This window comes from Natrix helvetica (genome assembly GCF_964273705.1).
Source record: "Natrix helvetica genome assembly, chromosome: 2".
Taxonomy (NCBI): domain Eukaryota; kingdom Metazoa; phylum Chordata; class Lepidosauria; order Squamata; family Natricidae; genus Natrix; species Natrix helvetica.
Window position 1 is genome coordinate 195,563,782 of NC_138552.1, and position 14,793 is coordinate 195,578,574.

At 41.2% G+C, this 14,793-nt stretch overlaps 1 protein-coding gene across 6 annotated transcripts in view; it reads right to left on the bottom strand.

Moving 5' to 3' along the window:
• Nucleotides 1-1,620: 1,620 nt before the first annotated feature.
• ECHDC1 (ethylmalonyl-CoA decarboxylase 1) overlaps nt 1,621-14,793 on the bottom strand; it is a gene marked incomplete at its 5' end in the record, with an annotated part of 36,112 nt that continues 22,939 nt past the window's right edge. For all 6 annotated transcript variants that reach the window (XM_081943056.1, XM_081943058.1, XM_081943054.1 and 3 more), the window contains 2 exons: nt 1,621-2,440; nt 10,314-10,394. In XM_081943056.1, the coding sequence (XP_081799182.1) occupies nt 2,035-2,440; nt 10,314-10,394 (487 nt within the window). In that variant the 3' untranslated portion in view covers nt 1,621-2,034. The remainder of the gene's footprint in view (nt 2,441-10,313; nt 10,395-14,793) is intronic.

The window sequence follows — 14,793 nt, forward strand, 5'->3', positions numbered from 1 at the left end:
TTGGACTTCTCTTCGTTTTTTAAAACTGAGCCTCTGGGGAGCAAGAGGCAGAGCTACAAGAAATTTGAACTCAGTCCTTGGGCAGCAAGCTGAAGTTAACCCATGCTTGGACATTCCCGCAGCGCCTAGAGAACGACCATTCAGGTAAGCCAACGGTCATTCTCCTTCCTGAGCCAACATGAAGGGGACCGCAGCTTGTGCTGACCTGAGTCTGGCGCTGAGGACTCTCCTGCGTTGCATACCTAGTTACTCACCTCATTACGCAGTGGTGACAGCGGGAGAGTCCCCCCCCTCCGCCTTGATATTTTGCTTCCGCGCATGCACGCAAGAGATGAGCACGAGAAAAGGGCTGGAGCTCTTCTCGACCCTGAGTTGCCTGCGAAGGACGCGGAATCGCAAAAGCAGTGCCTTCTTGGGGCGGAGAGCAGATTGCACGATTGGGTCAGCAGAGAGCCGCAGGAGAGGGGCCAAAGCCTATTAAGACTGTTACCCATGCTAAATACTTAATAAAGGCAAGTTCAGAAAAGAAGGCCTTTTCTTTAGCAAAAACAGTTAACATTTAACAAGTCTGTTAAGGTAATCTAGATTGATGAATTCACCCACTACTTCAAACTTTAATATCTAAGGACTAGAGCACAGCTGTAACCTTACATACACGTTTACCTTTTAGGAGGAAGTTCAATGGAATATACTGATACATTAGAGTAGATATGTATGCAGCTGTGTTGTATGCTGTGTCAGCGAATAAGCAAAGACATTACTCCCTCAACAGGTTAGATTGTTGAATGTAGTGTAAGCTTATTCATCAAAATTAATTTTAAAGTTATGCAGTTGTTTGGATTTGATTCCAAAATAGTCCTTTAGAAAACATAGAACCCAACTGCTGCAATATCCTGGTAAAATGAATTTCTGTTGGAAAAAATCATATTCAAGTGTTCTATTTACTATGACGTGTATTCCAAATCATTTTGGGAAGTGCATCAGAAATGTTGCATAGGCTTGTTTACACTATTATGTCTGACCAGCTAATGTAAGCCGAACATGGTATATGTAGAATGTATTGACAACTACAGCATATACTTTACTTCTACCATGAGATATGTCAAGTAAATGTGTGAATATGGACATCTGAAAAACACTGGTTCATACAAGACGCTTCATACAAGCTAATTAGCACAGGTAAGGTCAATCTATGTTTAGATTGTTGGTACTACCTATTGTGCTGCATAGACGTCAAGCCATTAAATAAATTTCACAGATGTTGCAACTGGTAGTACAAATATCAAAAATGTCACATTTTGCCATACATCCGAGTGAATATTTCTTCGTTACTTCAACTTTATAAAATTTATAAAGTGAAGATAAGAGGTTTACAATGAAACGGAATGTCTCCAAGAGCTCTGTTCACAGATCAAGAACCCAGTAATTAAATGTGAGGCTTGAAGGAGCTTTGCTTATAAATATAGAAGGAACAATTTACAATAGAAAGAAAAAGCATTTTTCAGTTTTGATTTGGGGTTGTGTCAATTCACAGTGACCTAGTTATTCAAAAGTATGACATGTACCAATCAAATTATTTGTGATCGTCTGCAAGAGTGATTGAGAGTTGAGTTACCAATGTCAACTAAGCCTGTCTTTAAAAAAAGCAACTTCTCAACACAAAATCTCTATATATAAACATAATGCCAGCATTTAAAAATTCTGAGGAAAATTATTTTCTCAAGTCTTACAGTTCTTACACTATAAAAGCATGCCACTTTATGCACATTAATTTCCAAATGGGTTCACATCAGGTGGTAACATCAGGGTGGGGTTCTGTAGAAAAAAAAACAAGCAAGTCCAGAAAATGAGAGCATTGTTGAAAAAAACCTGGGCTGGCATCTCTAGTTAATTGTCAGTGTAGTGCCAGTGGCATTCCAGGAGAGCTGTCCTAATAAGGCTAACACCTACTGAGTTCATAATGTTTGGAAAGTTTCCCACCAGTCGTCTTTGGCAGCAGCTGTTTTAGTTGAAGAAAGTCAAATGAAAATTGTCTCATTTATGTTTTGTTCTCTGAGCCAATGCCTGCAAATTAGCAGGACCACCCCAAACTCTTCCAAATATCTCTTTTTCTCTCCTCAAGGCAGCTTCTAATTGTAGCTCTCTTCCTGCTGAAACAACTTTCTTCACAGCCTGAATGACTTCAGCAGGGCCTGTGGTATATAGCTTAAGCCATGTATGCATTTCTCTCAGAGACTCGTGTTCATCAGATGAGGACAAGATGGAATCTACCAAGCCAATATGAAGGGCATTCTGTGGATCCAGTTTCACAGCACCACTCAGCAACTTGAGGGCAGGGCTGCTGCCAAGGATTTGGGTAAGCCTGGCAGCTCCCCCCCAACCTGGCACTAAGCCCATCTGCTTGTGGACAAATCTAATTTCACTCTCTGGAGTCATTAACCTGTCAATGAAAAAAAAAGGTCTGTTTAAAGGTGTTGCAATGATACCATCTTAGCTTCATTTCAATGCAAAGCACAGTTATGGATAAAAGTTGCTGACAATGAACACCTTTTAATATTAGACACATTCAAGTATCAGAAAATTGATTTGCTGCAATTTATTCTAAGTAGTACAAAATAAAGAGATAATTTTAAAGATTTAAATATTCTTTAAATCTAATGTTGACATTCTGGCTGAAAAAGTTATAAAGATCTTAACGTTCATGTTCATCATAGCATATCTTGCTCAAATATTTCCCTCCTTTTATCTTTGCAAATGTTTAAACATTATAATTGCAGTGGACAAACACATATCACACTCTTAAAAACAAAGGTGATAATTATGTATTGGGGAAAATTACAATATTATCAAGTATCTCTTTCAGGTGAAAATTAAAAGATGCTGGAAATAGCAGAAAGAAAGCATACACAATACCCATCCAAAAGTTTTGGCTGATCTTACAAGTCAGAAGTTGTGGTTGGCAGTGGAGCTGTGAAGACCTAAATGAAAACCTATTCAAGTACTCTTGACAATTCACTGCTGTCTTACTCCCAAAGTACGTGCATACAAACTGCTCATCCTGAAGTGTCTTGAGAGGCTAGGTATAAACCCTTCCTTTCCAGATTTAAACTTAAAATAATGAAATTATAGATTGGTAAATTGAAAAAATAGAAAGGAACCTTAGCTACTAAAACAACCTGCCCTTTGAAGGCTAAACCATCTCTGACATGTAGCCACTCCAGTAAGGAGTCTATTATTCTAGACAGATTGTTCCATTGTTTACTAGTTTTTAATCACCAGGGACATCTTCCTAAAACTCAGCTTGGATCTTTCTTTATATTTCAAACCACTGGTTGCTGTACTGCAGACAATTTTGTCAGATAAAATTTTTATCAGATACCTCTTCCGTGGGACAACCTTTCATACACAGTACTACCCCATCTCCCCTTCTTTTCTCTTTTATGAATTAAGAAGCTTTTTTCTATTTCTCTACTGCTTGGTTTTCAGATCCTTTATCATTCTGGTAGCTCTCCTTTGAATTTACTGTAACTTCTTTATGTCCACTTTAAAATGATTAAAGATCTGTCTTCTCTCCTATGCGTGGAAACTGGCTGAAGATTAAATCCCTGCTTTGGGGGTAGGATTGGAGGTAATTCATTTTTATTAGTTATATTGAATTTGGGCTACTCATGATCTTTTTCAATTGTAAACTGCCTAGAGCTGTCAGGAATCAGGCAACCTACAGTATAAATAAATAAATGTAGTCCAAGGGAGCTATTACCTCCAATGAACTGGATGCAATAAAACCCCAAAATGTACTCCTTACTCATATTCTGCTGCTGGCCTACTAGCACTTTTTGTTCCTGCTTTCACACGCACTCTCACTAAGCCAGATTTTCCCAATCCTATATCTATGCATTTAAAATTAAAGGGATCATACACATTTCACAGCTGGCTCCATGTTCAGAATTATTTTGAATTGCATTATTATGCCTCCCCCAAATGTCATCTGTAGATCTGATAAGCATCCCTTCGATTGTATCGGGTAAACCATTTTTAAGTATGTTGAATGACATTGGCTTGAATACAAAAGCTCTGGAAAACTCAAAAGAGTCCTTTCCTTCAGGTAGATTCAGATCCATTTATGAATCCTTTTCGGATGTGGTTGTTTAAACAGTTTCAAATGCATCAGATTTTAGTACTACCTAGTCCACATTTATCCAGTTACTCCACAAAACCTTCTTCTAATATTTGTTTTTCACCAAAACTCATGCACAGAGACAGGCTATGGTTTTAAACAATGGACTGTTTAGTATATGTATTTATATACATGTCGTCACAGAATTGGGAGGATCCATTTAGATCGTCAAGTTCAGTACAGGCTTAATTCAGGAATCAGGATTAAAGCATTCCTGGTATATGCCATATGTACCTGCGAGACTACCTACTGCTACCAGTAGCCTCCCACTGTCCAGTATGATCCCACAGAGTTGGCCTCCTCAGGGTGCTGTCGGCCAGACAGTGTCAGCTGGTGACCCCCAGGGGGAGAGCCTTCTCTGTGGGAGCACCTTCCCTCTGGAATGAGCTGCCCCCGGAGCTTCGCATAATCCCTGACCTCTGGTCCTTCTGACGCGCCCTAAAAAGTTGGCTTTTCCAGCAAGCCGGCCTGGCCTGTTAATTTTAACTCACTTTTTAAATGTATTGTTCTACAAATTTGATTTGTTTTTTTGGATATGTATTTAATTTCTTTTTAACTTTTGGGATATGTGTTTTTTAATGTTGTACACCGCCCTGAGTCCTTTGGGAGAAGGGCGGCATATAAATCCAATAAAAACAAACAAACAAACAATATAGCCTTTCTAGCCTGTGATCTTCCACTTGTGCTGAAGGACGTCTATATGTGTACTTTGCCCTGTATCACTATACTTAACACTGTGCATGTCTTTCCTAAATAAAATAGACTGGAGACTTTAAATATAAATCTTAAATTAATTGCAACTATGAGGATGATTCATCTCTGCCTGTCTTTCCATATCCAAGAGATAGAAAACTTCTATTACTCTTCTCATCACCTTGATCTCTGAGCTAAAGAAACAGCTGCAGGAAGACAAATGGAAATACCAGCTTCACCCCATCTGCACGAATGGTAAGTGTCTATAGTAATGTGTTCTTCTTCTCACTTAGCCAAGCTCAAAATTAAATGGAAATCTATTATTTATCCATTGAGGTTTTTTAAAAAGGAAACTGCATTCGACTTTAGGAAAAGAGTATAAACTTTCAATAGACAGATTGTTATTAATCTCATTCTTCAAAAAGAAGTTGGCACTATAAAATATCAATCCAATTCATTGTTGGCTGCACTCAATGAAGCAAGGACAACTCACTGTGTTCAGCAGAAAGCTAAAAGCCATGTTCTACTGATGAAAACTACAATTAGAAAATGTCTTTACTTTCATAAACTTAACGAAAGTAGATAGTGTTGAAAAATATATCCCAAAAAGTATAGGATCACTAGGGTCTCAAAATCTCTCCAGATATATAACATCTGAAATCCAGGATAGATTGGGGAGATCCATAAAACCAAAGTACAACACAATATATTATGTGACATGCGTAATACACGCATAGGGGAATTGTAATGTCACAACAGCAAATGTAATTTCTTGGTCTTGAATTAATTTTAAACTGACCCAGAAAGTGATGTACACTGAAAAGTAGGCTAATGTTTCATGTAGTTAATAGGAAAGAAAAAGTAGGCCATACGAAGCATTTAACTGAAACAAATAAGTGATATTTCAGAGAGAAACAGGATAGCTTGCAGTATTTGTAAGTAGGACAGTACAGGCAAACTTCGATAAGAGTAATAATGAATGGGGAAATTAATCTACACCTTGGAAAAGAAGTAGGAAATGGCTAATTGCAACTGTAGTCAAGACTCTGCTATACTGTCATTCTTTATTGTGCTTTTTTAAAAAGGGGCGGGAAAATACAACGTACCATACAATCCTGAATATTCCTAATATCCTATTATCACACTGCAGAAGAGAACTAGCACAGTTCCCAGGAAGCTAATGACACTTCTAAACAGTTTTGGAATAGAATCAAAGACCTGAATAGGTACACCAGTGTAAATATCTACTTCTGACAGTAGCTCCATGTCTCCATAGTTCATATCTTCTCCAACATTTGCTTGTGTGGTACTTGGAATTGTGGAGTGGTGCAGTTTTATGGTGAAAAGGGGAAATGAGAAGGGCATATGGGACAGAAAAAAAGTGAGGATACACATTAAGCGACGGGAGGAGGCTACACATGGAAGGCAAGTATAAAACTATGGGGCCAATGTGCAATTCATCAGGAAAGAAGACAAGCCTGAGAATAGACAATTGTGGCATGATTTGACAAAAGAGGCAGGCAGGACAAACACCTGCATCCTGTCACGTTTACCATTCAAAGGCCTGCTCACAGACTTCCTGTTTGCTTTGTTCAGACCCTTTCTTTTATGCAGGGGAGCTCAATGCATTCTACAATAATGATGAATTATTTTAAAATAGTAGACAAAATATCTATATGGGACCCAGATGACAAAAACAGATTGCAGGCAGAAATGTATGGTAACTGCTACATCAGGTAACAATGACCTGAATAAGGTAATCTCTCTAAATTTTAAAGGCCTCGAATGATGGATTTTTCCTGGTCTTTAAAAAAAGAGAGCCACAACTGAAAAGACTAGTCTGTCTGTCATCTATCTATCTATCTATCTATCTATCTATCTATCTATCTATCTATCTATCTATCTATCTATCTATCTATCATCTATCTATCTATCTATCTATCTATCTATCTATCTATCATCTATCTATCTATCTATCTATCTATCTATCTATCTATCTATCTATCTATCTATCATCTAGCTAGCTACTATTGATGGCTACTTCTATAGTTGCCCATTTCAAAAAGTGACTCTGGGCAGTGTATATCATAGAACTATGCTTTGCACTTACAGACTGTTGTAAGACAAATTGTATCTCTATTAAATCAGTGAAAACCAGTCTCCTGCGCCCCTTTCCCGGCCTCCTATAAACAAACAGTTGGGCCAGAAGAGGACAAGAAACCACTGGTGATGCTGAGCATCACTTCTATGGTTGGCATGGATACACAGAACTATGCCTACATATGAATAAACCTTTACTCAAATCTTCCTTTCCTACTATTCTTGCCAAGTACGTTTGCCATAGACAGTACGCACACAAACACACAAATACCATGTATAAATGCACATAAAATCATCCTGGTCTTTTTCCAGTTGTGAGAAGATTAAGACACAATTAAAAAAAGAAACCAGGATAAAGACAGCAAGAAGGGCACACACTTTTAGGGGATTAAGTATATGTAAATTTAGAGTTTGGTAATGGGAATTAGTAGAATGTGTCAAAAGCTTACATAAATCTCTACCCTAGTTCAGTACACATCGATGGTATCATTTTAAACAGAGAAGGTGCAATTTTCTGCACTATAGAAAGAGAAGAAGCATGAACTGTGATGAGTCCAGCCCACAGCCTATCCTATTTAAATTGTACTTCCAGCAACTAAGTCCCAAGCTGGTATATCTTACTACAGCACCCAAACCTTCAAACGTGGGTCATAATGTAGGCTTTGGGTGGTGATGGTGAAACATCTAGCTTGCATGAACTTCTATATTACTATCCCACACAAAGTATATGGATGTGTTCATGAAGTTACCAAGTAATCAAGCTTGACTCAAAGGAGATGGTATTAAAACACACACAAATATAGATAATTTGGCAATGGAAGGAATTACCTAGAGGAATAGTGTTTTGTTTTGTTTTTCATAAACAATAAACACTGTACAATCATCATCTAGAGTGCTCTAACCTATGATTTCCTCTACTGAATAAAGAACTAAACTGAAGGCCTAATTCAATTCTAAAGCTCTACAGCTGTATGAAAGAATTATATTGTGTTAACACTGGCACAAGATTACAGTGTACATTTCTGTTGCTTAATGGTTATAAATCACAATGGCTATATATTATTTCCAGTATCATAGACCCTTGGTCTCTGAATGCGAGTTGCTGGGGACCATAAGCAAGATGATGTTATTGATTTCCTATCTGGGCTAAGTTTTCCTAACACATCTGGAAGGCCAATGTGGAAGAGTATACTGAAAAGACAGGCATTTTGTCCAACTCAGTCATTTTCTTATATGTGACAGACGAATGCCAACTCGTCTTAAATCTAGGATTTACAAGACAACTATGCACCTGTTGCACTGTATGGTCCTGAATGCTGGGCAGCAACAACAGGTACTGAAATCTATCTCCATACTATGGAAATGGAAATGCTCCATTGGATATCAAGCATCTCCCTTCTTGACCACATCACAAATAACACCTTTTGACAACATTTTGGTGCGGTACCAATTATAGAGAAGATGAGAGAAGGCTGGCTCCGCTGGTATGGACATGTCCTGAGAGCAGCACCTTCCACTGTTGCCAAGCCTGCCTACCAATTAGAAGTAAATGGCCGGTGATCTCATGGGTGTTCAAAACAGAGATGGCAAGACACCATATGCAAGTTGCGGGCCTGCACCCTGGAGACACAGCTGACCATGCAAAGTGGCATTCAATGATCCAAAAAGTGGACCCTACACTTTGGGGAATATGCTAGGGAGGAGGAGGAGGAGAACGAAGAAGAAGAGGAGGAAGAGGAGGAGGAAAGTGATGCTTTGAAATTCCTATAAAGCCAGATCTTTAGCTTGGAGAATTAAACTGTCAGAAATCAAGATCACAGACAATCCTATAACTTATCCAGTGTTTCATGACTGTAATTATACACTGATACCAAATCACTTGTACTTCCTAAAGGCACAAGGAAAAGATGGGTGCAATGGGAGAATTCTGAACAATGGCCGAAGAAAAAAGCTACCCAAATCTATCCCAATGTCTTGTAGACATTGATGCAATTGAGTTGATGCAGAACATATGATGACTTTTATTCCCCACAAAACATTCTCCATGTGAACTTTAAACCTTACAACAACACAGATATAATTCTTACTATATTTAGCATGTGACTGTTCGTTCTGAATATTGTATTCAATAAATACATGTACAATGACTGTTTTAATTATCTGACATTCTGATCTGGTTGAAAGTCTACACTCTAAATATATAAAAAGGAAATTTTTCATCAATTTCCAAAGATTTATTTAGGCTGCAGATTGATTTGGAGAGCATTAGAGAAAATCAGGGTCCAATGGATAGGTCAAGTATACTTGATCAATGTCCTCCAGAGGACAGAATCTCATTGGAATATCTCAGGCAGGTATTTATGAATAAGCTGAACCCACCTGCAAGGGAGAGAATTTGGGGCACCTGAGACACAGCATGGGCTATGCAGAGGGACATCATTAAGGGCACCTGGGATATGGGTTACTGGCATGTAACAGCCCAAAAAGGCACATGTAAAATGACCCAAATATGCTTTTTCAAAAGGCAACTGCACTGACTATCTTTTTTCTCTTGAAGATGTTTTGCTTCTCACCCCAGAAGCACTTTCAGTTTGGACTGAATGGTAGAGAATGGAAGGATTTATATTTGTTTGGAAAAAGCACCTTTGGGACAACCATGAGCTGAATGACTGAGAAATTCCATGGTCATTCTGCATTAAAATAAGGACTTGTAGGAGACTTTTTATTTTACTATTAACATACAGTTTTAGACAAAGGAATCATAATGACACGGAAGGTAAATTTTGGCTGGTATACTTAGGAAATATGAAGGGAAGCTTGTGTAATGGAGAATATTAGGTTATTGTAGTAGGTGCATTGCTTTTAAACAACAAAGCTTGTTCTCAGCCTATAACCACAATGAATGAATCACAGTTGAATAAAAATGGTGTGGGACATTGCTTAACATTTTTAAACAGTTATAATTAAATGGAATATGAGTTCTGAATTATATGACAGCCAAATGGAGTAATACACATCTTGTTAAAGTTAGAGTTCTCTTAGGCCAGTGTTTTACAATATAAAATTAAATCATCAAACAGTCAAAAAGTAAAGTGCATACATTTAAATATACCTTGTGATAGCTAGCTAGCTAGCTAACTAGCTAGATAGATAGATAGAATAATAGAGCTAAAGAAAAATACTAAAATAGCAGTTATATCATAGCAGAAAGGATTAGGACAGGAAGGAAATAAGAGTTAAGATAAACACTGGATTTGCTAACACATTTCCTTTTGGGACAATTTGGGAAGGAAACAGCATCTGAATGGGGCACCAGAATCATGAGTGATGCTTTGAAGCTTACCTAAAATCACATGCAGTAGTTAGTTCTGCTCCTCCACCTAGAGCTTTCCCTTGAACTAATGCAGCTGTGATTAGAGGTAACCTACATAACAGGAGAAATAAAAAAGAAACAATTGAAAAATGACAAACCTGAAAATACATATTATATAAGCAGAAATTGGCCTATTCATCTCAAATAAATTATCAAGCAATTCAAGCAGAAGACTAGCAACTACACAAGATCTGTGGGTATATTTCCGTGAGGTTGAAACCCACCCCACTAGAAATCCAGAATTGGCACCAAAAGTCTGAATGGGGCTATACAATCCAAACCAACAAAATTAGATTATATTTTGAATTAAGAAATTCCTGAGTGTGTTTGTTAAAGGAAAAAAACCATCTTCATGGTTCTGTGAGGGCAATTAGATATATTAATTTTATTCAGTGTGGGAAGACAAAAACACCAGTTAATTGATATAGGATAAATGATCTCAAGAAATAATATCCTTGTAATATATACAAATCTTGCATTCACATTTCAATAATATTTCCTATGAGAAAACCTGTTTCTATAGATATTCAGATTAAAAATCCATTCAAAGTCCATTTCATCAAATACATTCTAAATATATGCTACAATAATGCATAAATTTTCTAAACATACTCATAATCCTGATGTATGCACTAATTAATCCAAGAAAGGCTGGAAATGCGTCAGGGAGCACTTGAGCCATCCAATCAAAACACCTAGAATAAGTCTACTGAGGATCCCAGTCCATGAGTTCTAAAACAAAGTGTAAGCCAGTAGTAACCCAATAGTCACTCTTCACCACAGTCATCCCAAAACTTGTTAAATGTGCTGTTATAAGAAAGCCATTCTTTGTTATTGTTTTGTTTTAATGTAGGTTAGGGGTTTCTAACTGTGTTCTCTGAGTTCCTATTAATTGGAACAGAATGTAAATAATGTGGCACAAGTAAATAAATATGAGTAGAGAATTTCCATTGTTGAAGCCTTTAGGGTAATGTTCCCCTAACCTAAATTATTTGTGAATATATGTAGAAATTAATACATTTTTCCCTGCCATTTTTAAATCACTGGAGCGCAAATGGACAAAAAAATGTGACATAGCAACAGTTACAAAATTCTATTTTAGATTGTTTCTTTAAATGTTCTTATTAAACCTAGTCATAGAAAGAAATTAAGAATACACACTTCTCAGAAAGAAACTGGGTCAGTCCTAGACAGTGTTAAAGTAACTTTCCATTGCCAATTCAGATGGCTTTTGTCTTTGGGAGATTGAGGGTCATCTTGTTCTTTGTACATCATTGTATGTCTTGTCCCAGCCCTTCAGCACAGCACAAAATTAATTTACTAAGCATTTTCTCCTAATTCTCTTCACTGGGTACTGTCTCTTGAATACTGCCTCATAATTCTTGTGTGACCTTAAACAGGAATTACTCAATACTTTTTATTAAGTCCATGGAAGTGATAAACCTGCAGCTTGTTAAAGAAATGTTCTAAATAATGTGAATGGTATTAAATATCAAAGACTCACAATGTTTTCCACATTTCCAAGTGACCAGGTCAAAACTTTCCCCAATAGCCTTTATAAAACTGAAGTCAGAAATATGATATAAAGTATAAATCAAGAGAAATATGGATCCCTGATCACCACAATATATAGTAAAAGATGCTGAAGAGTAGAATCTACTTATGTGGGAGAATGGAGATAACAGATGGTGGATTAAACTCATATTTTATTATCTGCATGTGTTCCATTCATGGATTTACGTAGGTCGCGGGGAGGGGGGGATGCGAGGACAAGAGAAGATCACAAGGTCGGTTGGGAGACCGTGGTTGTTGGCTATGCCCGGTCGTTTGCACCAACCCCCGCAACCTAGGTGGCCAGGAACTACAGAGCCCGGGCCTACGGCTGATGCTTTGCAATGCAAGGTCCGTAACCAACAAGGCCCCCCTCATTAATGAGTTGATCTCTGAGGGGGAGCTAGACCTTGCAGGGATAACGGAAACCTGGTTGGGCCACGAGGGTGGTTTACCCCTCGTGGAAATGTGCCCACCAGGTTTCCGTGCATTCCATCAGCCTCGGGCCCTGGGTAAGGGTGGTGGGGTGGCGGTAGTTATACGGGAAGGTCTAGAGCCGAGGGAGTTCACTGTTCCTCAGATATCCGGGTGTGAGTCCCTTGGTGTGAAATGGGGCCCACGGAGGCAGTTGGGTTTGCTGATTGTATACTTGGCTCCTCGCTATACATCAGCAGCCCTGCCCGAGCTCCTCGAGCTGATCTCGGAGACGGCGGTTGAGATCCCCAGGCTTATGGTCATGGGGGATTTCAACCTGCCGTCGACGGGAGCAGCATCTGAGGTAGCTCGGGAGTTCATGGCTTCCATGACAGCCATGGGCCTGACCCAGTTAATTCAGGGCCCCACACACGAAGGAGGCCACACATTGGACCTTGTCTTTGTATCTGAGCAGTGGACGAGTGATCTGGGTAGAGGGGATTTTACTGTTACACCCCTGTCATGGTCAGATCACTCATGTCTCCGGCTTGACTTCCCTGGCGCTACCCCCCACCGCGAGGAGGCGGGACCAGACGGTCCACGCTGGTACCGCCCCAAGCGCCTGATGGAGCCGGATAGGTTCCAGACGGAGCTTGGGCCATTACCTGTAGCCCTGACCCGCGCTCGGTCGGAGGACCTAGCGGCCGCCTGGAATAGGGCGGCGGCTGGGGCCTTGGACCGGATTGCGCCTTTGCGACCTCTCCTGCGGCAGCGACCCACCCGGGCTCCTTGGTATACCGAGGAGCTGAGGGTGATGAAGCGCCACAGGAGACGTCTAGAGAGCAGGTGGAGGTCCTCACGCTCCGAATCTGATCGAACACAGGTAAGATCCTACTTGCGGACCTACCTGGTGGCATTAAGGGCGGCCAAACGTAGATATTGTGCCACCCTTATTGCGTCCGCGGATAACCGCCCTGCCGCCCTGTTTAGGGTGACCCGCTCCCTCTTGTCACAGAGGACGCAGGGGGCACCCTTACAGGGCAGAGCAGAGGAATTTGGGGAATATCTGCAGGACAAAGTCGCTCAGATCCGGAGCGGATGGGCCCCACTCAGTGGACCAGACGAGCCGCCAACAGCGAGTCTTGTGAGACCATCCTGGGAGGAGTTTGATTCTGTTGCCCCCGAGGATTTAGATAGGTTGCGTGGACGGCTGCGACCCACCACATGTTTAATGGACCCGTGTCCCTCCTGGTTGGTACTGGCATCTTGGGAGGTGACACGAGGCTGGCTTCTGGGCCTGGTGAATGCCTCATTGGGTGAGGGATCCTTACCAAGCGCCTTGAAAGAGGCGGTGGTGAGGCCCTTACTTAAGAGGCCCTCACTCGACCCAATGGAGCTAGCTAACTATCGTCCAGTCTCCAACCTTCCGTTTCTAGCGAAGGTTGTTGAGAATGTGGTGGCCCAGCAGTTTCCACGACACCTTGACGAATCCGAGTATCTAGACTCACGCCAGTCCGGCTTCCGACCTGGGCACAGCACAGAGACAGCCTTGGTCGCGTTGGTTGATGATCTCTGGAGGGCCAGAGATAGAGGTTGTTCCTCTATCCTGGTCCTATTAGACCTCTCGGCGGCTTTTGATACCATCGACCATGGTATCCTATTGCGCCGGTTGGAGGGGATGGGAGTCGGAGGTACCGTTTTGCGGTGGTTCGGCTCCTACCTCTCCGACCGGAGGCAATGTGTGTTGACAGGGGGACAGAGGTCGACCCCGAGGCCACTCACTTGTGGGGTGCCACAGGGGTTGGTCCTCTCGCCTCTCCTGTTCAACACATATGTAAAGCCGCTGGGTGAGATCATCCGTGGTTTTGGGGTTGAGTATCACCTCTACGCTGATGATACTCAGCTGTATATTTCAACTCCAAACCACCCCAACGAGGCTGTCGAAGTGATGTCCCGGTGTTTGGAGGCCGTCGGGGTCTAGATGGGGGACAACAGACTTAAACTCAACCCCTCCAAGACTGAGTGGCTGTGGCTACCGGCACCTCGATTCAGCCAGCTGATTCCATCGCTGGCCATAGGGGGCGAGCAATTGCCCCCTGTGGAACGGGCGCGCAATTTGGGCGTCCTCCTTGATGCCCGGCTGTCAATGGATGACCATGTGGCGGCCGTGGCAAGGGGGGCGTTCCACCAGGTTCGCCTGGTGCGCCAATTGCGCCCCCTACTGGACCGGGATGCCCTACGCACGGTCACTCATGCGCTGGTGACGTCCCGCCTGGATTACTGCAACGCTCTCTACATGGGGCTGCCCTTGGGACGCGCCCGGAGACTGCAGTTAGTTCAGAATGCAGCCGCGCGGGCTGTGATGGGGAGTACGAGGTACTCCCACGTAACACCTCTCCTGCGCGAGCTGCATTGGCTACCTGTGGTTTTCCGGGTGCGTTTCAAGGTGCTGATTACCATCTTTAAAGCGCTCCATGGCACGGGA